Consider the following 24,636-nt stretch of genomic DNA (forward strand, 5'->3'; position numbering starts at 1 on the left):
GAGGCAGAGCCTGACTCTGACCTCACCCCCTTGGGAGATCCTGGCCAAGAGGTGGCTGTCCTGCAGCCGTTGGAACTTCTGACTCACAGCAGCCAGCCCCTGCCCATCCAGCCTTCAGGAAGGGCAGTCAGCAAATCCAGCAGTGGGAGAACAGAGCCCCATCCCAGCCCATCCCTGGGCACCCTGGGAAGCTTGCTGCACCTCCCTGGGCTGCACTTTCTGGGGAGAGGAAAGGTGGTGCTATGGTTTGAATGTTTGTCCCTCCTCATGTTGAAATACAAGGCAATTCAGCCACAAGGCAATTCAGCCATGAGGGTTCCACCCTTGTGAATGGATGAGTGCCATCATTGTGGGTGCAGGTTCATTATAAAAGGAAGAGTCCCACCCCCTCTCGTCCTCTCTCCTTCTCGCCCTCTCCCCCTCTCGCCCTCCTGCCTTCCTCTCTGTGTTGATGCAGCAAGAAGGCCCTCGCCAGACACCGGTATCTTGTTCTTGGACTTCCCAGACTCCAGAACTGTGAGCCAATACATTTCTGGTCATTATAAATCATCCACTCTCTGGGATTCTGTTACGACAGCAAAACAACCAAGGCCAGAGGCCCACGGGAGCCTTCCTGGCTCTGAACCGCCTCCACCCCACCCCCCGGCACATACGCTTTCTGCCTCTTCCTGTTGAATTCTCCCCTTGGCACTCATGCCTCAGATCCCGCACACTGTGTATCCTCACTTGCTCATCTTCTTACTGCCCACTTTCCCAGAAACACAGGCACTATAAGGGCCGGGGCCCGCTCTCTCAGTGCCAGGCAGGCAGTGATGCTCAGAGGGTGTGTGTGGAAGGAAGGGGCAGGTGCATACCAGGGCTGCAGAGGCTCCCACACCCTGGAGACTGGGAGAGTCTCCCAGGGGAGGGGCCAGGGTGGGGAAGACGCAGACCCTTCCTCCCTCAGAGGGCTCCAAGTGTGAGCCCGACAGGCCCTCCCCTCCACACACACACACACACACACAAGCAAGCATACACACGCACATGCACACACACACAGGACCCTCTCTGCTGGTCCACAGAAAACAGCTTCCCTCAAGCTGCCAGGTGTGGCTCCAGGGCCCTGGGAGGACGCTGTCAGTTGGGGAGGACTCGATGAGCCCGCCTCCCACCCCTGCAGCCGGGAAGCAGCCTCCAGGAGGGCTCCAGCCCAAGGCTTTGAACCCAGCCCATGGGCATCCACAGCCCAGGACTGGAACCCTCCTCTTCTCCGTGGCACTGGCCCTGGAGCAGGAATGCCTGGGGCTCCGCCCACTCCCCCAGGTCTTCCTCAGGCCTCCCCGCTGCCAGCCGAGGAGGGTGCAGGTTGTACCTGGGGCTGCTCTGGGGTGGTGGTCCAGGGGTAGGGGTTGGATGGGGGCCCCCATTCACTCAGAACGCACCCTCCCACCATCTCTCCCCCAGCCAGACATGAACGTGTTTTACTCCAATGCTCAAAACCTGATCTTTTGAAGAAAATCAACGGACAACGATGAAGCAGCAAATGGGGGTCCCCCACCTTCTGAGTCCACACTCAGTTCCCATGGCTGCACCAGCCCCTCCAGCTGCCCTGCCAAGCCCCCCAGCCAGGAGGGTCCCACAGCGCAGCCCACACCAGCACGAGGCCCTCAAGCCCAGGGCTTCAGCAGCTGCTGGGTCCCTTGGGCACCAGGCAGTGGGCACTGCTTGTTGGAAACCCAGGATGAAAACACTCAGTAGCAGAAGAAAAAGTCGAATCCGGGCTGATGGGACTGTAAGGGAGCGTCCTAGGAGGTGGGATGAGCACAGCAGCACAGGGCACGGCTGTCATGAAATAAGCACGTGGGTCTCATCCACCCGGCACCCATCACCGCAGGTGTGGCGAGCACAGAGCACGCAGAGGGTCCCGAAAGCCTCCAAAAGCTTTAATAACGAGGCGTGGATGCTCTCCACGTGGAAAAGGATTGCCCTATCCCGCAGGGCCAAGCTCCAGTGCTAGGCAGTGGAAGGGGTTCTCAGCGGATGCCCCCGGCCACCCGACCAGCCAGCCCGGGGCCTGTCCACAGGGTCGCCCTTACCACAGCTCCGGGGGCTCCAGGGCGCCACAGAGTCTGCCCCTCCGGCCGACGGCGTCTCCTCCAGTCGCAGGGAGCCCCAGATAGGGTGCAGCGTGGCTGGGCCCGCATGTGAGCTGGAAGACACAGGCACACGTGTGGTAGGGCCAGGCCTGTGGAGGAGACAGGAGGCAGGGAGATCCAGGCGACAGCCCCTCGTTGAGCAGGAACCTGCACTCCCGTGGCCTGGAGCAGCTCTCAGACCCCCAACAGTGTGCCCAGGGTGGGACCCAAGGGCCAAAAGCCTGGCGGGGGAAGGGCCTGAGGCCTGGGAGCCAGGAGGCAGGGGTGAGTGGGAGGCAGGGGTGAGCAGGAGGCAGGGGTGAGTGGGAGGCAGGGGTGAGCGGGAGGCAGGGTGAGCAGGAGGCAGGGGTGAGTGGGTGGGGCCTGAGCATGTGTCCCAGCGTGGTGGCATGGGCCGAGGTGAGGCCACCAGCCCACATCTGGGAAGCGCTGGCACCAAGCCTGGCTGCTCAGAGCTCTGCACTCAGACCCCAGGGGGGACAGGGGTGTGCACGGTCAGCTTCCGTGGCCACCGTCGGTCCCCAGGGCCAAGATCAGAGTCTCCCCAGCCAGTGTGGTCATTGGGACCATCTCTGCCTTCTACTAAGGGCAGTGCCTACCAGGCCCAGAGCAGAACGGGGTCACACATCAGCTGTAACCCTCACCCCACTGCTCAAGGGTGGCAGTGGAGACTGCAGGGCAACCTATCTGGGGAGCACCCAGGCTGTGACCATGAAGGCAGGCACAGCTGGACCCACACACCTGCCCCCACTCAGGCTGGCCAGCACACAAGCTGACAGAGCCAGGAGCCAGGTGTGGCCGCTGGCCTTTCTCCCAGAGGTGGCCAAGTGGTGAGGGAGAGCTGCCAGGCACGGGCAGGCAGCACTACTGGGATGAGGGGTCTTTGGGGTACACAGAGAGTTGGGTTTGCGGGTGGGGCATGTGCTGAGCCTGCATCTGGGGCATGTGCTAAGCCTGCATCCAGGGCGTGTGCTGAGCCTGCATCTGGGATGTGTGCTGAGCCTACATCTGGGGTGTGTGCTAAGCCTGCATCCGGGGCGCATGCTGAGCCTGCATCTGGGGCGTATGCTGAGCCTGCATCTGCGAGCATGGCTCGCCTCACTTCGCATTTCTCATCAGGGCCTCCATCTGTGCTTCCTGGTACGCAGTGACCCAGAACCCACTGGAGTGGCTGAAGATGCTGCCCACACCTGTGGCCCAGGGGTTGTCGGGCAGGGGGTAGACATGCCCTCCCTCAGCAGCCCGCAGGGCCCACAGGTGTTTGTCTCACACCTGCTGTGGGCAGGGGCTGTGCAGGGTCTGGTGATGGCGGTGACCCACCTCCCAACCACCGCCCACATTCCGGGTGCTGCAGGGGAGCTGGACGTGTGCCCAGGCCGTGAGGGGCTGCACGGCACCTGGGAGCACAGGCCTGGAGAAGTGTTCTGGAACCCAGGCTGGGTGGCTAGAAGAAGCCCCAGTGCCTCCACCACTGAGTGCCAGGTTCCCATGGGACAGAGGGGACGGACCCACCCCAACTCAGAAATCAGTCTGAGGCTGGGCACAGTGGCTCACGCCTGTAATCCCAGCACTTTGGGAGGCTGAGGTGGGCAGATCACAAGGTCAGGAGCTCGAGACCAGCCTGGCCAATATGGTGAAACCCCGTCTCTACTAAAAATACAAAAATTAGCTGGGCATGGTGGCGGGTGCCTGTAATCCCAGCTGCAGGGGAGGTTGAGGTGGGAGAATTGCTTGAACTTGGGAGGCGGAGGTTGCAGCTAGCTGAGATCAAGCCATTGCACTCCAGTGTGGGCGACAGAGCAAGATTCCATCTCAAAAATAAAAACAAAACAAAACAAAAAAGAAACAAGTCTGAGAGGCGGCCGGGATCTGGGGCACCCGAGAGGCTCAGCATGGGAAACGCACCAGGTGGCAGCAGGTGGAACCAGCAGAGGCTGCGTGCGCTGGCCCTGAAGCTCCAGCCCCTCAAGTGGTGAGTGGCAACAGACAGGCCAGGCCCCTTTCCTGGCTGCCCGAGCAGGGGCGGAAGCCTTGGGAGGGCGCAGCTCGCCTCTGAGCCTCTCCCTAATCCCTGCTCTCCACCAACCCGGGTCCCTCCGGGCCACGGTTCATGAATATGATTCTGCCTCCTGCTGTCTCTCCACCGCCTCGGCAGGGATGTGGGGGTGGAGGGCACAGCCCAGTGCCCAGCCCTGATGAGAATGTCTGGGTGCCATCACCACAGGGAGCCCGGGCTGCCCCTCTGCCCCTCTGGCTGGACCCAGGCTGGGCCAGGAACGCTGAGACCTCAGCCTGGGTCTGGCCCTGGGGGCAGATCTAGCTGGTCCCCTGGGAGCCTGGGGCACTGAAATTAACCTTTTCAAAAATTCTCACCGCCTCCACCTCCCACCCCTTCTCAAGGGCCGGGCGGAAATTGTCCGGGGCATTGCAGGCGACCGAGGTGAGGTCTGGCCTGATGCTGCCCTCTTCTGGTCACAATGGCTCAGTTCCACGGGCTGGACTGGGCCTGGGCAGCGGGTGGGGTTGGGAGTGAGATGGGGCACAACTCAAAGGCCCTGGCGCAGGCACCAAGCCCGCCATCCCCTGAGGGCAAGGGGGGGGGCTTCAGGAGAGGAAGCTGGTGGGGTTTCCTAGGAAGGATGGGCAGGAGAGACCTCGGGCCAGGAAATGTCCCAACAGGAGGGGAGGGAGGGGCGGGGAAAGGAGGGAAAGTTGGGCTTGGGGAGGGGCACCCCCTTCCCCCACACGTGGACTCTGAGCAACAGCCTCTCTGCTGCGGTGCCCACTGCCACCCTAGGGCTACACATGGCATCTGCCCTCATGCCCTTGGCCACCCAGCAGAAGACAGCTTGGTGGAAGTGGGTGGCATGACCCAGGCCCTGGCATCTGGGGAGCCAACGTCTAGGTGTCCCTGGTGGACCTGGCCACGCGTTGAGGATGCACAGAGGCCGTCCTGAGAGACAGCCGCTGGCCTGGCCTCCTGCCTGCCCCGCCCGTGGTGCTGAGCTTTCGAGCCTGGGTTCCGGGGCTGCCTGGGAAGCAGCTGCTCAGGTCAGGCTGGGATCCCTCACCCAGGGTGCTTCCATCAAGGACAGAGGGGTGAGTGGCCAGGAGTGGCCCCAAGAACGCCTGGCAGTATGCGGTGTGCAGGGAGCCGTGGGGACCAGGAGGGCACTGCTGGCCAGGAGGGCCACAGGGATCCCGGCCCACCCCAGCAAGAGCGAGAGGGCCGGCTGGGCAGATGGTGGGCTCAGAGGAAGATTTTTGGTGGGGGGCAGGTGTGGAGGGGGCTTTTTCAGGAGAGGAGATCGAAACGTGTTCACAAATCCCTAGGAGGGACTCGAGGCCACAGCTGCTGCTGAGGCTTAGGTGCTCGGGAGGGAGCCACCGCCTCGTGCGCTGCAACCTCTGTCACGAGCATCTAACTCAGTTTCCACCTGCAAAGCCCCCATGGACCGAGCCTGCTGGGCTCTGCTTCAGTCTGGGGCTTACTGGGGCTGCAGGCGCTGGGGTAGGGCAGATGCTTCCCCGGGAGGAGGGAGTTGGGGCTGAGGGGCCTGGGGGTGCAGGGCAGGCGCAGTGTCCCTGGGAAGGGGCTTCAGATGTACCTGTGTGACACGGACCCAGAGGAGGCCGCAGCCTGTGCTGGGGATGGGAGCCAGAAGGCGTGTGAGGCTCTGTGGACGGGCGGCCCTGAGAGCTCAGGTGGGGTCGCTGGGCCCGGATGGCAAGGAGCACCCAAGTCACTGTCCCTGCACTCAGTCTGGAGCAGCAGGCAAGAGGGAGCGGCACCAATGGCGTCCCCGAGGCCCGCAGCCAGTTCAGGGGGCATTTGTGGGGGGAGTGTCTGACACGGGGCTTCCCTGCCCCGGCCAGCGTCCGAGCCAGCACCACCTGCTCCGGGTCCCTGGCCGCAGCCTCTGGACCAGCATGACGGGGACACATGGGGGTGAAGTGAGAGGCAGCCCCTGAGCGTGGGTGGGCGGGCAGGCAGGTGGGCTTACCTCCCCGAAGAGGGGCTGAGGGCCTGGAAGGGGGCCACGCCTCTCTGCAGCCTTTTGTCCAGTTTCACGTCCACGTGTCCCTCCTCTGGGGAACCTTGGGGAAGAGGGCACCTGGCTTCACTCCCTGGTCAGCTGGGAGCACGGGATGGGGGACTCAAGCCATCGCAGCAGGAGAGGAGCCTGAGCCACACCTGGCAGGGGTGGGGGTGGGGGAGCCTCCCTGGCCCTCAGGCCCCTCTGCTGGAGGAAAGGCAGGGAGGCAGCAGGGAAGGAGCCACGGGAGCAGCCTCACCCTTCCTCTGGCCAGAGAACAAGACAGGAGCAACAGCTGCTGCGGGTGCCACGTGCCACACAGGAGAACTCACACATCCCACAGGGAAGAGCCCACACACACCACAGGCCACGCGGGAAAGCCCACGTACACCATGCTGCTCAGAGCCCCTGGACTGTTGTCCTCCTAGCCCCCTTTCCAGGAAGGAAACCAAGGCTCAGAGAGAAAATGGGGTCCCCATTCCTCCCAGCCCACAGGACCCCCTGGCCACCCAGCAGTCACCGTGGCCCGGGTGCCGGCCTACCTCGGGGCTTGCTCTCGCGGCGGGCCCTCGGGCTCACGCTCTGCTGTTGCTCCCAGCTGGGGCCCCACGGCAGTGTCTCGCCATCCAGGAAGTAGGTGGGGGGACGGGTCTGGGGCTGCACGCTCACCCATTCCCCAGGCGCCCCTCTGCCCCCGTTGGGCCCCAAGACTCCGGGGCAGGCTGGGGCAGCAGACGTGGGGGTGGCGAGCGTGGGGGCGGCAGGTAGGGTGTGGGGGCGCGAGCACAGCAGGCCCACAGCTGGGTCCCTGACAGTGTCCGGCGCTTCAGCACCCTGCAGCTTGGCGGTGAGGCTATCGACCCGCTGCTTGAGGACTTTGGCTGTGGTCTCTAGCGCCTGCAGCCGTGCCTGCTTATGCTGGAGGTGCAGGGAGCTGGAAGTGCCCAGGTGCTCAGCCTCCTTCAGGTCTAGTCCCCGGGGTAGGTAGCGGGTGGTCAGGTCCTGGAGCTCCAGGGATCCCAGAGAGGGTGAGGCTGACAGCAGCACGGGGCCATCTTGGGGGCCCCCCATCCCTGGGGGCTCTAGGGTCTCAGCATGGTTCCAGGCTCTGTTCAAACACAGGCAGAAGCTGCAGGGAGAGAGACGCGGACAGATCAGCTCAGGCTCGGTCGCCCCAGCAGGGCACGGAAAGCACGGGTGTTTTGCGGGGGTGAGCATCACAGCAGCGGCTGTGACCGACCCAGTGTCTGTCCGCAGGGACTGAGCATCACAGCAGCGTCTGTGACCGACCCAGTATCTGTCCACAGGGACCACGGAAGCGGTGATGGTATCCACACAACAGACCACACAGCTGCCGCAAAGAACAGGGCCAGGCGCGAGCGAGGGGACAGCGGCACTGCCGGTGGAGTGTAAAACAGTGCTGCCACGGCGAGAGGCAGCTCGGTCAAACATAGAACAACCACGGGTCTGGCAAGTCTGCCTCTGGCCATGCACCCAGAAGAGCAGAAGTCAGAGTCTCGAAGACGTCACCCATGTTCACAGCAGCCTTATTCACAACAGCCAAAAGGTGGAAACCACCCAGTGTCCATCGAGATGAATGGAGAAGCAAAATGAGGTCCACCGACACAGTGGAATAGTATTCAGCCCTGAAAAGGAAGGACGTTCCGACGCAGGCTACAACACCACCCTTGGTAGAATAAGTCAGCCACAAAATGAAACTGGCCCAACGGTCCCCTGGAACTCACATTCGTGGTTTCTTTTGAATAAACATAGAAATGAGCCCGGCCGGTCTTAACACGTGAAAAAGTTTCATTTGTCTCACCTGAGTTCCTTTCTCAGGAAACCTATCATCAGGCCTCCCACACAGAACCAAGGACCTGAAACGCAGCAGATCACCACACCTGGACAATGAGACGCCAGACTCCTCGTTCATCACGCTTGCTTCCTTACCCTTCCCTAGTTCCCGTTTCCTGCACAGAGCTGCATTCCTTCCCTGATACGCAAGACCCCAACTTTAGTCAGTCAGGGAGTTGGATTTGAGACTAAGCCCCCATCTCCTCGGCTGCGGCACCCAATTAAACCTCTTCCCTGGCAATACTCATTGTCTCCGCAATTGGCCTTCTGTGTGGCAAGCAGCAGGACTGAGACCAAACCCCTGGTGTTTCAGTAACAAAAAGGACAAACACGGTGCATTCCTGCTCACATGAGGGTCCTGGGACAGGCAAATCCATAGAGACAGGAAGTAGAATGGTGGCTGCCAAGGGCTGGGGAGGAGATGGAGAGTTAGTGTTTTATGGGGACAGAGTGTCGGTTTGGGAAGATGAAGAGTTCCGGAGAAAAGAGACAGGGTCTCACTATGTTGTCCAGGCCGGTCTCAAACTCCTGGCCTCAAGCAATCCTCCCACCTCAGCCTCCCAAAGTGCTGGGATTACAGGGGGGAGCCACCGTGCCCGGCTACAATTTTTTAGGTGGGGAAAAAAAAAGACAAGGACATGATGAAGTGAGATGAGGCCCTGCAGCTGCCCGAGACGACAAGTCCCAGCTACTCGGGAGGCTGTCGAGCAAACGGAGCCCGACTGTGGCCAGTGGGGGAGGGGCTGCCCTTGGGGAGGGGGTGACACAGCGGGGCCAGCATGGGACGCTCACCCAGCGGCATACTCAGGACTTGTGTCCTTGTCTTGCTGGACATTGACAGATGCAGCCCCTGGGCTGCCCTGTGACCCAGACTCCCGGGAAGGAATCCCAAAACGAGCGCCTTCAAGACAAAATGGAGCCAAAAGGAGCCAGAGGGAGGGGTCGGGTCCTGCAGAGAGGGGTGGGAGCTGAGCTCCCAGGGGCCATCCTGAAGCCCCCAACACCAGCTGCCAAAGATACGCCAGGGGCAGCCCTGAGGGAGTCGAGGGTGGGACGCTCCTGGTGGGTGGGAGCCCCCTCCCTGGCCTCTGAGCCAGCTCCCCCTGCCCGCTGGAACCCAGGGCATGCAGGAGGCCTGGCCGTGAGCTCCTCACAGGTGCCTAGCGTGAGGCCAGGCCAGAGTGTTTTCCACTGGCCTGAAGCTGGGGCCTTCCACAGCCCTTCCTGGGCGAGACCCAGGTTCGACTCCCCCAAGCAAAGTGGAGGGAGGTCTTCAGACCCCACGCGTGTGATTCACGATGCCCCTGGGGGAGGGGCCTCCAGAAATTAAAATACACGGTAGTCAAAGCAAAACAGAAACACAGAAAAGAACCGAAAAGTAAGCACTATGAGGAAGTGGGGAGATGGGGACCCTCGCGCCGGCCGGGGGATGGGAACCAGGGCGGCTGCTGTGCAGAACAGGGGTGCAAGTCCCCGAGAAAGCTGCACACACAGGTGCACATGCCCGTGCAATTCACTCCAGGCATGCACCCAAGAGAAACAGCTCAAGGGCCAAAGCAGGTGCAAGCACCCGTTCACGGCAGCAGCAGGTGGAGCCCAGGCATCCGTCGGCCACGAGGTTGTGAAGAAAAGGTCACCTGCCCACAGCTGGGCATTATTCAGCCAGAGACTCAATGAAGTTCTGACTCAAGCTGCAACATGGATGAGCCTAAAAAACGTTATCCTCGGTGAGAGAAGCCAGACCCATACGTGGTGATCCCATTTAGATAAAATGTCAAGAATAGGCAAATCCGGGCGGGGCGCGGTGGCTCCCTCCTGTAATCCCAGCACTTTGGGAGGCCGAAGCAGGTGGATCACCTGAGGTTGGGAGTTTGAGACTAGCCTGGCCAATGTGGTGAAACCCCATCACTACTAAAAATACAAAAAATTAGCTGGGTGTGGTGGCAGGTGCCTGTAATCCCAGCTACTCAGGAGGTTGAGGCAGGAGAATCACTTGAACCTGGGAGGTGGAGGTTGCAGTGAGCCAAGATTGTGCCATTGCACTCCAGCCTGGGCGACAGAGCAAAACTCCATCTCAAAAAAAAAAAAAAAAAAAAAAAAAGAATAGGCAAATCCGTCGAGGCAGAAAGGAGACCCCCATGGACCCCCCACAAGGGCTGCAGGAGGGGCTGCCTCCTGAGGGTGGGGGCTCATGGGGAGATGGAATGTTCTGGAACTCAGTGGAAGTGGTGGTTGCACAGCACACGGTGAAGGTGCTCAATGCCACGGAACGTGCACTTTAACGTGGTAGATTTAAGTTTGATGCGACTCTTGCCTCCATGAGAATAAGCACAGTGGTGACTGCCTCCTCCAAGCAGCCAGGTGGCACTGTGGGCGAGCAGGGCAGAGCCTGCCCCACCTGAGGAGCCTCTGAGTCATGAGGCAATGTCACGAGGGCCCCAGAACGCACCCAGAACTGTTCTTGGCCCCCCCACCAGGCCCCGCCCGGCACGTGCAGCACCCGCACTTTCACACCCACCTGCCTGGGGCTTCCTGGCCCCCCAGCACCATGCCAGAGGTCACTTTGCTCCACTCCAGCACTGGGGACTCCAGGCTCCCAGAGGCTTCCAGGCCCTAATTAGAGTAGAGGGCAATGCCATCAGAGCCCCCCGCTCGGGAAGTCCACACGCCCCATTCTCTCAGCCTCAGAGCTAGGCCCTGACCTCCCTTGGGGGTCTCAGGCTGCTTCCCCAGAGCCTTGCAGGAATCGGGGTCCCACTTCAGGGGCTGTGAGAGGCAAGGGGGTCCCTCCGGAGCCCCGTTGCACCCAGGGGCAAAGGCGCCCAGGTCTGACTCTGCACCTCACCAGGGACTCCCCCAGGGAGGCATCCACAGAAGCGCTGGCTTTCTACAGGCAGTGGCAGTGACACCACGAAGTCCCCAGCCCCCAGCTGCAACCCTCACCTGGCCACTCCCTGGAGGACACCAGGGGGCTGGAGGCAGCACCTGAGCGCCCAAGCCTCGGGCCCATGGCTGAGCTGAGTCCCCCCAACCCACCCCCGGCACGTACCCCGGACTGTGCAGAACTGGGGACAAAGGTCACGATGCCAGGGGTGGTCCAGGAGACCACGGGGACCGCCCTGCCGAGGATGGCCTCCCTCTGCTGCCGGTAGACCTCCTGCAGCCTCCGGCTCCTCAGCTCCCGTGTACGCAGGGCCGAGGCCTTCTCCTCCAGGGCCTGCCGCCGCCGGGCCCGCGCCTTCTGGCGTATGAACTCCCGCAAGGACTCGGAGCTGTGTGAGGGTCCCAGGAGCCCCCGGGGCCTGGGGCAGGGCCGCAGCGCGTCCTTCTCCTTCCCAAGTGGGTTCTGAGGGAAGCTCCTGGTGGGCCTTGGCAGGACATGCTTGGCAGCCGAGGCAGGGGGGCCGAGGCCTCTGCCCTTGCCTTGGGGGCCGGCCCTCTGCACGCCAGAGCTGCTCCAGGGCCGTTGGGCTGGAGGACTGGGCCTTTCCAGAGGGTTCCACAGTCTGGGGCCAGGGGCCTCCCAGTCTTCACAGGCAGTCCAGGCCCTCCGTGGACAGGGCTGTGTGGCTGCAGCACTCCAGGGCTGCTGGGGGAAGGGGCTCCGCTTTTCAGGGGGGCTGTCAGGCCTCTGGGAGGAGGGGCCCTGTCTTTGGGCCCCCGAGGCCCTCTGCGGACTGCAGGCCTGCCCAGCCAACGCACTCCAGGGCCGCTGGGAGAAGTGGCCCAACCTCTTATGGGGACTCTCCGGCCTCTGGAAGGAGCGGTCCTGTCCTTGGGCCCCCCAGGCCCTCTGTGGACAGGACTCCCGTCCAGTGGAGGAGCTCCAGGGCTCCCAGGCGTGGAAACTCCTGGCCCTCTCTGAAGAGGAATGCTTCCTCTCTGTCATGGTGCAGGAACCCTTAGAGAAGGAGCTCTGGGCACTGGGGTCCCTGCAGCAGCCCCTCCCTGCCACGTCCTGCAGCCTCTGCTTTGACGGCCCGAGCTCTTGCCCTCCATTGCGGGCCTGGGCCAGCTCCAGCCCAGCCTGGATTTGCTGGCGCAGGTCTTGTAGGATGGCCATGGCCGTCTGGATGGTCGCCGGCTGGTCGAAGGAAGCCAGGCTGGGTGTGTTCCCAGACACCTGCTGGTCACTGTGGGCGGAGGTGGCACCGGGCAACTGGGCACAGACTGGTGAGCACTCGGCAGCTATGACTTTCTCGCTGTCTCCTGCAAAGACAGGAGCGTCAGGGGTGAGGAGGGGAGCGGAGGGGAGAGCAAAGCCAGCTCCTCCATCCGGGCTGGTGGCAAAGAGCGTGGGGGTGGCAAGGAGGCCCTCGGGCCCCTGCTGGGCAGAAGCCCTCTGAGGGTGGGCACCACGCCTGTGTGATGAGCCGCCGCTCTGCGCACGGTAGCCAAGCACAGGTGGAGGGTGCCTGTGTCTGGGGAGCCCCTGCCGGCTCCCATCCTGCCTTCCTGCCAGGAGACAGCCTCAGCAGCATGCCTGCCCCGGGAACTGGCGATGGAGCCTCCCAGGGACAGAAACCCTTTCCTTACGCTTTGAAAACACTTATTACCCGAAGTCCCCAGTTGCATGGGTGGCAGGTTTGGAGGGTGTTTGCAGGCTGCTGTGAGAGGTGCCAACACCTCCTCCTTCCAGGCGGCCTGGAACCTGGGTGTCTCCTCCTCTGCGCCCGCCCCCAGACGCCACAGCAGAGCAGGACAGATTCCATGGCAGAGGCACAGGTACCTGAGTCCACGGTGAGAGCCGGGTCTCTTGAGGGATCCTTGCTATGCTGCCTGCGGAGGACAGGAGGGGGCCCAAGCAGCGACCTCACCAGAGCTTGTCCCTTTCTCCAGGCATAAACACCAACCAGCTCCGAATCTTAAAAAGAGAAAACATGCACACAGCCGGGCGCCCCGTGGCCCTCTGGGCACTGGCCCGGACGGGGAGGTTGGTGGCTCTGCACAGCCCCAGGAGGCCACTTCAACACTCCCAGAGGGCACAGGGGGGATATCCCTCACGTCCAGGCCCCTATTGGGCAGAGCAGGACCCTCAGCCTGCACGGGGCAAGGCCGAGTCTCAGGGTGGCCACGGGCAAGTGGCTTCCCTGACTCTCAGAGTCCTCTTCAGGAAAGCGTGGAAAACAGGACCTGCCCCACAGTTCTGCGGGTGAAGCTCTCAGCACAGGCCGGGCACACAGCCCATGCAAAAGAAACGCCGAGCAGCAGCAGCAGCTGGAGTGACAACCTCGAGCCAGCAGCCCCACCCTCCGCTCCGCACTGCACATCGGGCTCCGCGAAGCATGGGAGGTCCTGTCACCGCTGGCCACGTGCGCCCAGCCACAGGAGATTAACCTGCTTTTAAGCCAGCAGAGCCAGCAGTCACACGAGTGAGCCGCGGTGAAGGCTCCCAGGCTGGCAGGACAGGGAGTCCCGGGCGTCGCAGCAGCAAACGGCCCCACGTCCCGGGTACAAACTAGCCTTTGCACACAAACGGCATCACGCAGTGAGCAGCGCTCATCCAGGTGGCACTTCACAGCCCAGCTCACGGCCACCGATGCCAACACCGGCCCCGCCAGCCCCATGGGCCCAGCCATGAGGGCCCTGGCAAAGGCCGGAAGCAGGGCCAGCCCTGGGCTCACATGCTCACACACTCACAGTCACATGCTCACACACTGTCACACACATGCCCACACACACGCTCCCACACACATGCTCACAACTCCCTCACGTGCTCACAGGCTCACACACACACTCTAATGCTGACAGGCACTCGCATGCTCACACTCATGCTCACACACTGTCACACGCATGCCTTCACAGTGCTGTCACACACACATTCACATGCTCTCACATGCTCATGCATTCACACATGCACACACACTTGCACACACTCTGACACGTGCTCACACACGGTCTCATCCTCTCACACACTTTCACACAGACACACATGCTCTCACACTCACACACACTACCACACACTCATGTTCTCACACACATTCACACAGTCTCGTATGCTGACTCACACGCTCACACACAACCACACACACTCATACACTCATATACACACCCATGTGCTCTCACACTCACTCTCACATGCTTATACGCCCTCACATGCTCTCACACTCACATTCATATACACACGCCCTCACGTGCTCTCACACACACTCGTAGACACACGCCCTCACGTGCTCTCACCACACCACACTCGTACACCCCCCCCCCCCCCCCCCCCCTGGTCTCACACCTCACCACCTCTACACACGCCCTCCGTGCTCTCACACACATTCACTCACACGCTCGTATACACACGCCCTCACGTGCTCTCACACACATCACTCACACGCTCGTATACACACGCCCTCACGTGCTCTCACCACCACACTCACCCTCAACACCGCCCTCACGTCTCCACACACACTCACATGCTCGTATACACCGTCATGGCTCTCACACACTCCACACTCGTAGACACACGCCCTCCTGTGGTCTCACACACACATTCACTCACACGCTCGTATACACACGCCCTCACGTGCTCTCACACACTCTCACACACTCATATACACACGCCCTCACGTGCTCTCACACACTCTCACACACTCATATACACACACCCTCACGTGCTCTCACACACACATTCACTCACACACACTGCTTATTCCACCTGGCTCTGCAGGGCCAACACCATACATGTCATGGGTCCCTGGCCCCTACGCCCCTTCCTTAGGCCCAGCCCAGGGCGGTTCCACTCCGTGGCATGGGGTCAAGACCACTGTGGAGACTCAGCCAGGGCTCGCCCTGGCCCCCATGAAGGGGGACTTTCTGCCAAATGAGAGTGCCTTGGGCAGGGACCATCCAGAGACCTGAGCACCCAGGGTCAGGCTCCTGGACTGAGTCAGGGACTTCCCTAGCACCACCAGACACGGCGCCCTCCTCACACTGCCCCAACCCCTGGCCATCAGTCACAGGCCTGAAGCTACCTCTCCAGGAAGGTGAATGGGCTACACGGTCGCACCCACCAGGCCATGCCCTCCCAAAGCCACGTCCCCAAGGACAGGCTTCCCACGGCCACGGCCTCTCCAGGACAGGACCCCAGGCCATGCCGCACACCCACTTTAGGGCAGGACCCCTTAAGGCCATACACTGTCTAGGACAGGACCCCAAGGTAGAGGAAGGTTTAGGGTGTGGTCTCAGACCTGGGTTTAAGTCTGGCTCTGCCACTCACCAGCCATGGGCCTCAGGCAAGTGATTCACTTATCCATGCCTCAGTTTCCCCATCTGTAAAATGGGGTGCATATCTCACAGCACCTCCCATAGGGCCACAGGAATGAAAGGGCAGTCACGATCATTGCAGGAGTTAGGCCTGGAAGGGGGTCAGGATTCCGCTGGCTCAGGGTGGTGTCAAAGGCCGGCGTTGAGGCCAGCATGACCCAACTGGCCACAGCTGGGTTTCGGGGGGTACCCAGCATGGAGGGGAGCCCCGGTGAGGTTTCTCCATCCTAGTCCCTACAGCTGCTCTCCCTCGCTGGGGTGCTGGGCCAGGGACCCGCCTGGGGAGGGGCTGCCCGCCTGCCCGCCTGGCCCCTCCATCGCTGGCCGCTCACTTCCCCATTAGCCCGCCAGAGGGTCCCGCTCGATAAATGCCTCCTGATGGGCACATTTTTTCTTCCGCTGAGCAGTTTAATGGCAATTAATTATTTTACGAGAGGATTTTTAATCTGTGGAAATGCATGAAGTCCCCAAGTGCCCTGTCAAAGTTCCGGGGCCGACCTCATCTCTGATAAAAAATGCAAAGTGAGGCGATATAATCTGAAATTAAATATCGGGCTTCATTTTCCTTTGGCCCGGATGGATGAATATTTTATAAGTATCGTGATTTAATTTTTTGTTAACTACAGCAAATTTCTAATTCATCCAATTCCCAAGTCCTGTGGCTCTGACCTCTGAACCAAAACTCATCTCTCCTTAGCCCAGCTGTGACTTCATCACTGACAGAAACTAATGGTCAACACTGTCAGAGTGACACGGTGCTTACGATGATGAATGCGGCCGGTGGCATGCCCTCTGACCCAGTGTCAGGCAGAAAGGAGGTCATTTTTCAACTGAGCCATTAAAATAAAACAAACCAAAGACCTGGGGGAGGGAGGGGGTGATCATGCAGACAATTGTTATATTGTACGCATGTTTCCACGGCCTTCCGGAACCTTCTTGGTGCCCGGGTCCCTCGATCGCCTTCCCCTCCTGCTTGGCCTCTGGCCCTGCTGAATGCACACGGTGGCCCCGCGGCCCCGCTGAGCTCCCACTTCACCCGTGCGTCCTCCCTGGGTGTGGGCACAGAGGCATTTACTGTCGGCTGGAAGCTGCTGCTGCTCTGCCTAAGAGCAGAGGGGCCGGTGACTGATGACACGGGACAGACGCTCAGGCACCTGGGCACGGACAGAGCGCACGCCACGCAGTGCCCCTCCCCGCAGCCCCAGGGCTGTGATTGCACGCAGTGTGGAGAAACTGAGGCATGGAGCATCACGGGAGTGGCCGGCGAGCTGGCACTGCTCACCCTTAGAGTGAGGGTCCCACAAAGCCAATCTCAGCCTAGTAGGTGGCGTTCACTCCACCTGGGGGCGCTTGCTGGTGTCTCCAAAACCCCGTGGTTCGGTGGCCCCAGAATCCACGCCTGGAGGGTGGCCTTGACAAGCTGCCCAGGCGTGGCCCCAGGTGCACACAGCTGGGCTCCCAGGTTAGGAGCACCGGCCTCGGGCTGGACGGGTGGGAGGCTCTCCCTCTGTGTGGTCCCAGGCAGGCTGTGGGAACTCTGTGAACCTCGGCTCCTCATCTACAAAATGGGAGCAAGACTGCCAACCCTCTGCGGGGAACCAGGAGACTGCAGTGAGCCCACAGAGTGCGGGCACTGGCCACTCCCCTGACCTCGAAGACGCCCCAGAAGGAAGGCCCGGAGGGACTCTGCCTGCCACCCACTCGCTCAAGGGCAGGGGCCACTGTCGGGTTCGCCCTGCAAGCTCTGAAACGCATGCCCGGGCTGGGCCACTGGGTCTCTGCAGGGCACTGACACCTCTGCCCGGTCCTTGGCGGGGAGATGCCTGGATCAGACCCCTGGGATCCACCCACAGGATTACCTGACTGGACTCTCCGGGAAACACTCGTGAAATTAATGTTACGCAAGCGCGTGGCTGACTCACACACCCCATGTGCCTGTGCGAAGTCCCCAAGCTACTGGAGGGAGTGAGGTCTGCGGAAGACTCTTCCCACCCCCAAGTGTGCAGGTGGAAGGAGATGCCCTGGGCTTGCTCATTAAATGTGACCGTGTGACAAAGAAAGCAAGCACGGCTCCCTCAGCCAAGCGTGCCCTGAGCTGCCCACCGCACATGCACCCATGCCAGTATCTGTTACTGCTCTGAAGAGCTGTGAGCTGCAGGTGACATGAGCTGCAGGTGGCGTGAGCTGTGGGTGGCGTAGGCTGTGGGTGCCGTGAGTTGGGGGTGCCATGGGTGGGTGCCCTGAGCTGCGGGTGCCCTGAGCTGCGGGTGCCATGGGGTGTGGGTGCCCTGAGCTGCGGGTGCCATGGGGTGTGGGTGCCCTGAGCTACGGGTGCCAAGAGCTGCGGGTGGTGTGAGCTGTGGTACCGTGAGCTGCCAGTGCATGCTACAGTATGGTTGAACAGCTCTGTTTTCTTAGACTCGCCTAGTCTCCGGGTGTTGAGAGGACAATAGTGCCTGGTGTTTTGTGGACTTTCACTTTGTCTCGAGGGACACGCCCTTGCCCGGACAGGAACCACCTGCTGCTCCAGTGGTGGCCAAGGTCACCAGTTGCCTGGGACACTAGCCCTGACACTCCAGCCGGGCCTGCCGAACCCAGGTGCCCTGCAGAACCCTGTGCACATGGCAGTCCGGCTGGCCAGCCCCAGCCCCAGAAGTGAAAGCCATCTGCCTACCTAGTGTGCCAGGATCATATGCACCTAGTGTGCCAGGGCCCCAAAATAGCAAACCTTACCTTCGTCTTTGTCTTTGGCCACTCTTCTAGGGGAGGGCGACTTGGGGGTCTTCTCTCTTCTGCAAGAACTGCTCTTGACCCTTTTGGGTTTTTCCCTTCGAACTTCAGTGAGGAAGAGAAAGGAAGGAGAGAGGGTGAGCGGTAAAATGACACGCAGGCCCCCCACGTGGCAAGCACAGTTCCTAGAGCCACAAACATTGCCAGTCCTGCTCCCTGGTTGGCGAGAGCCAGGGTGGGCAGCTAACGCTGGGGACAGGGCACAGTCTGACTGTCACGTCCCCTGCAGAGCTCTGCCTGGGGACTGCCGCTGGGGACTCCTCCTTAGAGAGGCAAACATACCTATTCAAATTCCTTCCCGAGTGTCTGGCTGCCTCCCCTCTAGGCCCAGAGGTCCTGAGGACAGGAACCAGTTTCTCATCTCTGAATCCAGCACCCAGCTGGGGGCCCGGGCCATGGGCACTCAGGACTGTTTGCTGACTGAATGAATGACTGGACGGGCCAGGCCCCAAGTGAATGCACAGAGTGGCAGCAGCCGGACTGAACATCTCTGGGACCAGGGCCAGAAGGAGCGAGGGCAAGACCTGGGGGGGCCTTGGCACCGCGGGGTGGACCCCTCTGCTGATGGGGAGGAGATGGAGAGCCCAAGGGGGCGGGGTTTGTTCAAAGTCCCGCAGTGAGTGCAGTGGCCACCGAGAGGGCCCGGCTTCGGAGGCTGGCTGGTCATCTTTCCCTGCCTCCGACTTCCTTTAGTCTCTGCACAGCTGGGGTGGGGGCATATCTGGGAAGCCGCCATGCGAGAACCTGCCTTGTCCCCATAGGTGGGGACCCACAGAAGAGGACCCTGGCCCAAAGGCGTCTAGGCCTCCAAATGCCACTCAGTCCAGGCTGGGTCTGTCCCTTGGTTTTCCAGGCCCCAACTCTGCTGGCAGGAGGAGCCTCAAGAGCCAGGTCCTCTGCAAGGGACACAGACTGTGATCCCACTCTATGTGGTCCCCAGAGTCACTAGGGCCATAGAGACAGGAAGTAGGAAGGTAGGTGCCAGGGGCTGGGGGAGGGGGATGGAGAGTAAGTGGGGACAGAGCTTCAGTTTGGGAAGATGGAAAGTTCTAGAGACGGAGGCTGGCAATGGCTGCACAGTGCTATGAATGCGCTTAGCGCCACTGAACTGGGCACTTAAAAAAAGGCCTCCTCCATGCCTGCTTCTGGAGAGTTCTCAAACTCGGAGCATGAAAACGAGGCTGCCAGGAGCCGGTGACTGATAGGATGGGGTGGCTGAGGTCCCTGAGTGACCCATTGCTGGACCCTGAACTTGACCTGGGGCAGGGGCAGAGGCAGGGAGAGTGGTCATCAAGCTGATGCCATTGGAGTTCCCCTGGAAGGCGGAGGAAGGAGGAACAAAGTGGCGCTGACCACGGGGCTCAGGCAGAACTGGATCTGGATGGACAGGATTTCCCCGGCAACTGTGGGGTCAGGGAGATGGCTCTGTCCCCTGCTCTCCGAGGGGCCAGCCCTGGACCCCACCCACATCTGCACTGGCTCACACACCACATGGGAGGGACACACCCAAATGCGTGCCTGTGGCTGCTGCCCAACCAGACCTCATGGAGAAACCACCAACCTGGACCCACCCAGCTGGCACTGCCCTGCTGGGATGGCAACAACTGTCCCCACGAAAATGCACGTGAGTCCCCGTGCTGAGCCCGAAACGCCTCTGCTCCCAAGCTCCCCATCCTTCTTTCTGGGCCTCAGGAATCTTGCCGGCGTCTGCCTGTCTCTGGACTCGAGAGAGCCTCCTGCATCCATTGTGCCCCGGCAGCAGAGTGAGCCTGCCCAAGCCCAGCTCACCGCCATTCCCCGCCTAGACCTTAATGGCTCCCATTGCCCGGGATGAAGGCCACATCCTCCAGCCCCTAGCAGCAGCTCCTGCCCCCTCCATCCTACTCCTCCCATTTGTCGAGCAAATGAGTGAGCAAAAACCTGATGGGGCCCTTGGCCCCGGCCCCTTCCTCACGAGCCTGGGGGCCCACCAACGGTTCAGCATCTCCCCATCTGTGGGCTGTGGGGGCAGTGCCTCCCACCTACAAGATGGAAAAGCGATCCCAGGAGCTGGCAGGGACCTGGAGGGCCCCAGACCCACTCCCTGTGGCTGACATGCAGCCACACAGAAAACTCCTTGCCTATTTTGTGCAGGAGATCTCTCAGCAAAAACAAACAACAAACAAACAACAACAACAACAAAAAAAAACGCCCCTGCTCAGCTCCCCTGCCCTGCAGGGCCTGCCTGGATCCTGCCCCACTGGAGAGGCAGAGGGTTAGAACACAGGCTCCAGAGAATGGCAGTCTGGCTCCAAATCCCCGCTTGGCCTCTTTCCAGTTGGAGTCCTCCCTGAGCCTCAGTGTCTTTGTCTGTGAGGGTGGCCCAGAATGTGCTGCCCACATCATGGCCTGAGCATCTAACCCGGAGCACCAGGGCAGCCGGCCACAGAGCCACTCACCAGGAACCTGGTGCTGGGAGACCCTGGAGAGCTCGCGCCCCTGGCCATGGGATGCCTTGGCTTCAACTCTGCGCTCAGCTGCACTCAAGATGCTGAAACCTGGAACAGGGTGAAAAGAAGAAGGCAGCGTGAGAAGAGAGATCCGCAAAGAATTTCCAAAAAAAGGTTCCATTTTGGCAGCAGCTCAAGAGCCTTTATTTATTTATTTACTTGAGACAGGGTCTCACTCTGTCACCCAAGCTGGAGTGCAATGGCGCGATCTCAGCTACAACCTCTGCCTCCTGGGTTCAAGCAAGTCTCCTGCCTCAGCCTCCCGAGTAGCTGGGCCTACAGGTGCCGGCCACCATGCTTAGCTAATTTTTGTAATTCAAAAGACTTTTTTTTTTTTTTTTTTCTGAGGCGGAGACTAGCTCTGTCACCCAGGCTGGAGTGCAGTGGTGTGATCTCGGCTCACTGCAACCTCCACCTCCCAGGTTCAAGTGATTCTCCTACCTCAGTCTCCCGAGTAGCTGGGATTACAGACGCCTGCCACAACACCTGGCTAATTTTTTGTATTTTTAGTAGAGATGGGGTTTCACCATGTTGGCCAGGCTGGTCTTGAACTCCTGACCTTAAGTGATCTGCCCACCTCTGCCTCCCAAAGTGCTGGGATTACAGGTGTGAGCCACTGTGCCCAGCCCCATGGCTAATTTTTGTATTTTTAGTAAGATGGGGTTTCACTATGTTGGCCAGGCTGGTCTCGAACTCCTGACCTCACGTGATCTGCCCACCTCAGCCTCCCAAAGTGCTGGGATTACAGGCGTGAGCCACCACGCCCAGCCTCAAAAACCTTTGAACAGCACATATGACCAATGTTCCAGGCCTGAGAATGCATCCAATGGGGCCCATCAGGACCTGCACCAGCGCTTGGCACGACGCAGGCATCTCGCAGAGAAACGCCTCTGGCAGTGGCTCCACGGAGCCACCAGCAGTGAGCCAGGCCCTGCACGCCCTCGTGCTGTGCCCTGGGTGGGATTTGGACCACGTAGCATCAGGAAGGAGGTACCACATATGGGCTTCAAATCCTGTTCTTGCAAAGGGAAGTAATGACTTAGAGGGGTGCACCCCAAAGTGTTCGCTCAGGCAGTTTGGGGGAGGAAGGTACATGGGGAATTGGAATGATTTTTATTCCATTTTATTCATTCTTTGTGCTTATTATACCTCCCCCTCGCAACAAAAACATGCACCGCCGTAAAAAAACAAAGTCACAAAAGGACAAATTCTATGTGATTCCACTGATATGAGGTCCCCAGAGTCGTCAGAGCTACAGAGACAGGAAGTAGGACAAAGGGTCCCCGGGCTGGGAGGGGACGGGGGTAAGTGTTTCATGGGGACAGAGCTTCAGTTTGGGAAGATGGAGAGTTCTGGAGATGGAGGGTGGTGGCTGCAGGACTGTGAATGTGCTCAGTGACATGGAATCGTGCACTTTAAAATGGTTAAGATGGTACATTTTATGTTATGCATACGTTACTTTTTTTTTTTTTTTGAGACGGAGTCTCGCTCTGTCGCCCAGGCTGGAGTGCAGTGGCATGATCTTGGCTCACTGCAAGCTCCGCCTCCTGGATTCATGCCATTCTCCTGCCTCAGCCTCCCGAGTAGCTGGGACTACAGGCGCCCGCCACCACGCCCAGCTAGGTGTTTTTTTTTTTTGTATTTTTAGTAGAGACAGGGTTTCACCGTGTTAGCCAGGATGGTCTCGATCTCCTGACCTCGTGATCTGCCTGCCTCAGCTTCACAAAGTGCTGGGATTACAGGCATCAGCCACTGCGCCTGGACTACATTTTTTTTTTTAATCAGAAGTTATCTTAAAAATAGAGGAGGCTGGGCACTGTGGCTCCTATAATCCCAGCACTTTGGGAGGCCGAGGCAGGCAGATCACGAAGTCAGGAGTTCGAGGCCAGCCTGGCCAACATGGTGAAACCCCATCTCTACTAAAAATACAAAAATTAGCCAGGCATGGTGACGAGTGCCTGTAATCCCAGCTATTCGGGAGGCTGAGGCAGGAGAATCGCTTGAACCTGCAATGAGATTGCACCATTGCACTCCAGCCTGGGTGACAGAGCGAGACTCCATCTCAAAAAAATAAAAATAAAATAAAGGAGGAAAACATCTTCCCTGTTTTCTTAGGAAAAGAGTTAAATACCTGGACACAGAGAATCCACAGGACTGGCTCTCAACATCACTCCAACAGGGAAGCCGTTTCCAAACTTCTTTAGTTACCCCTCCCACCACTGACCCTTCCAAGGACAAGACCCCCCACCACACTCACAACCCCTGTCCCTGCAGGAGGGAAGCTGCCAGACTTTCCAAATCCCAGGCTGACATTTAGGGCGCTCCTGACCTAAGTCCCCACAAATCTGACCATGCAGCCCCCCAAGGCTACAGGGACAAAGGCACAGACTCTAGGTCCAGGGACCATGCCCCCTCTCCCAGCGCCACAAGCCCTGTGTGCCCCTCCCTCCTGGGCACTGGCATCTCCACCACTCCCCTGGCGTCTCCAGGGAGGGATCCTCATCATGGACCCAGCTCAGAAGCACCCCTTCATGACTCCTAATCCCCACCCTGGGGACACACTGCATACACCCGGCTGGCCCCCACCACGTGTCCAGCACAGCCCGATCCTGCCCGCTCTCCACCCTCCCGACAGCCTCGCAGTCCTCCTGCCCCTCTCTGGCAAAGCGGCCACTGACCTGAGCATTCAGGGGCTGGAGGGGGATTTTTTGCCTCTTGGGTTTTCCTCCTATGCGCCAGCGTGGAGGCTTTGTGGAGTCTGGAGGCGCTGGAGGGGGCTGAGGTGCCCAGGGACGCACAGCTCTCCTGCCGCCACACCTGGGCCCGGATCTTATCTCTCAGCTGCTCCAGCCGCGGGTCACTCTTTCTGGGCCTCCACTGGGGCCCCAACACCTGGGGCGGCCTCTCCTTCCAGGACACACACGCTTCGTGGCCCCCCGAAGAGCACGAGAGGCGGCCCGATGACACTGAGCTGTCCCCATCCCTGGCCTCCGGGCCTGTGGACCACATGGGCAGGCTGCAGGCCTTCCCCCAGGGGCCTGGCTCCTCGAGGTCCTCAGACCCGACCACGTGGGGAGCTGCCCAGGGCGGATCCGGCTGCTGGGAGGGCCCGGGCCACCTCAGGGCTGCCACGTCATCCTCGGCTGCAGGTGCACGGAGCCTGGGAGGGAACAGCAGACATGCTGGTCAGACATGCAGGCGCAGAGGTGCCGAGCAGAGCCGCTCAGACTGGCCTCACCTCCCCGGGCATTCCTGCTCCACAGACTGGAGGTGGAGAGGAGGGGCTGGAATACACCCCACCTCGAGGACAGCCCCAGCATTCTCTCTCGAGCCCTGACCACACCCCTCTGAGGTAGGTAATGTGATCGGCCCAATTTACAGATGGAGAAACTGAGTCTCAGAGAGGCTGGGCTGCCTGCCCAAAGGCATGCACAGAGGCAGGTGTGGCACTCTGACCCCACGCCCTTGTACCTCGCACAGAGCCACTGCCTCCAGGAGCAGGCACGGCACCTGCCGGCAGTGCAGCCCCCCGCCTGAGTCCACGCAGATGCTACCTGGGCTTGGCAACAGCCTCCCAGCCTGCTGCTCTCCCTGGGGCCCCATGGGAGAAGGGGCCCTGCCTCTGACTGTTCTTGTGGCCGGGCTGAGGTGTGTCCCCCAGGCAGGTGGGCAGCATGCCCATGACCAGGGTCGGCATGGCCGCAGGGTTAAGGGGTGAGCAGGTGCAAGGCCAACCTGGCCCGCCCTGCCTGGGGTAGCTGCTGCCTTCACATGACGGCTTCGAGGCCTGCAGCCCTGCCTATGACCCTGCCTGGGATGGGCTGGCCACTGCCTGGCTCTGGATGCCCGCCTATGCCGGTCCCCTGGCCCACGATGGAAACCCTCAGGTGGGTCATTGAAACTGGGCTGGCCACAGCTGGGGGCCTTCCTAATGAGCTGTCTCTTGGTGGGGTGGGGGAGAGTTCCGGCTGGCCCCGTGACAGCATAATAACCTTGTCACTCAGCGACAGAGCCTCTGGCCTTCAGCTCCTGATGGGGCTCTCAGCGGCGCCCCACCCAGTCTGCCCAGGCCCA

The 24,636-nt window shown here is 60.6% G+C and overlaps 1 protein-coding gene across 1 annotated transcript; it reads right to left on the bottom strand.

The window, feature by feature from the left end:
- Positions 1-1,992: 1,992 nt before the first annotated feature.
- On the bottom strand, positions 1,993-23,571 carry CCDC187 (coiled-coil domain containing 187). The gene is made up of 9 exons (XM_030816492.1): positions 23,241-23,571; positions 20,512-20,610; positions 18,017-18,118; positions 12,756-12,890; positions 11,076-12,235; positions 10,545-10,639; positions 6,715-7,301; positions 6,140-6,233; positions 1,993-2,188 (listed from the first exon to the last, which is right to left on the bottom strand). Exons 1-9 carry the CDS (start codon positions 23,569-23,571, stop codon positions 1,993-1,995), a joined length of 2,799 nt encoding a protein of 932 aa, XP_030672352.1.
- Positions 23,572-24,636: the final 1,065 nt, after the last annotated feature.

Source organism: Nomascus leucogenys, chromosome 8 (genome assembly GCF_006542625.1).
Source record: "Nomascus leucogenys isolate Asia chromosome 8, Asia_NLE_v1, whole genome shotgun sequence".
NCBI lineage: Eukaryota > Metazoa > Chordata > Mammalia > Primates > Hylobatidae > Nomascus > Nomascus leucogenys.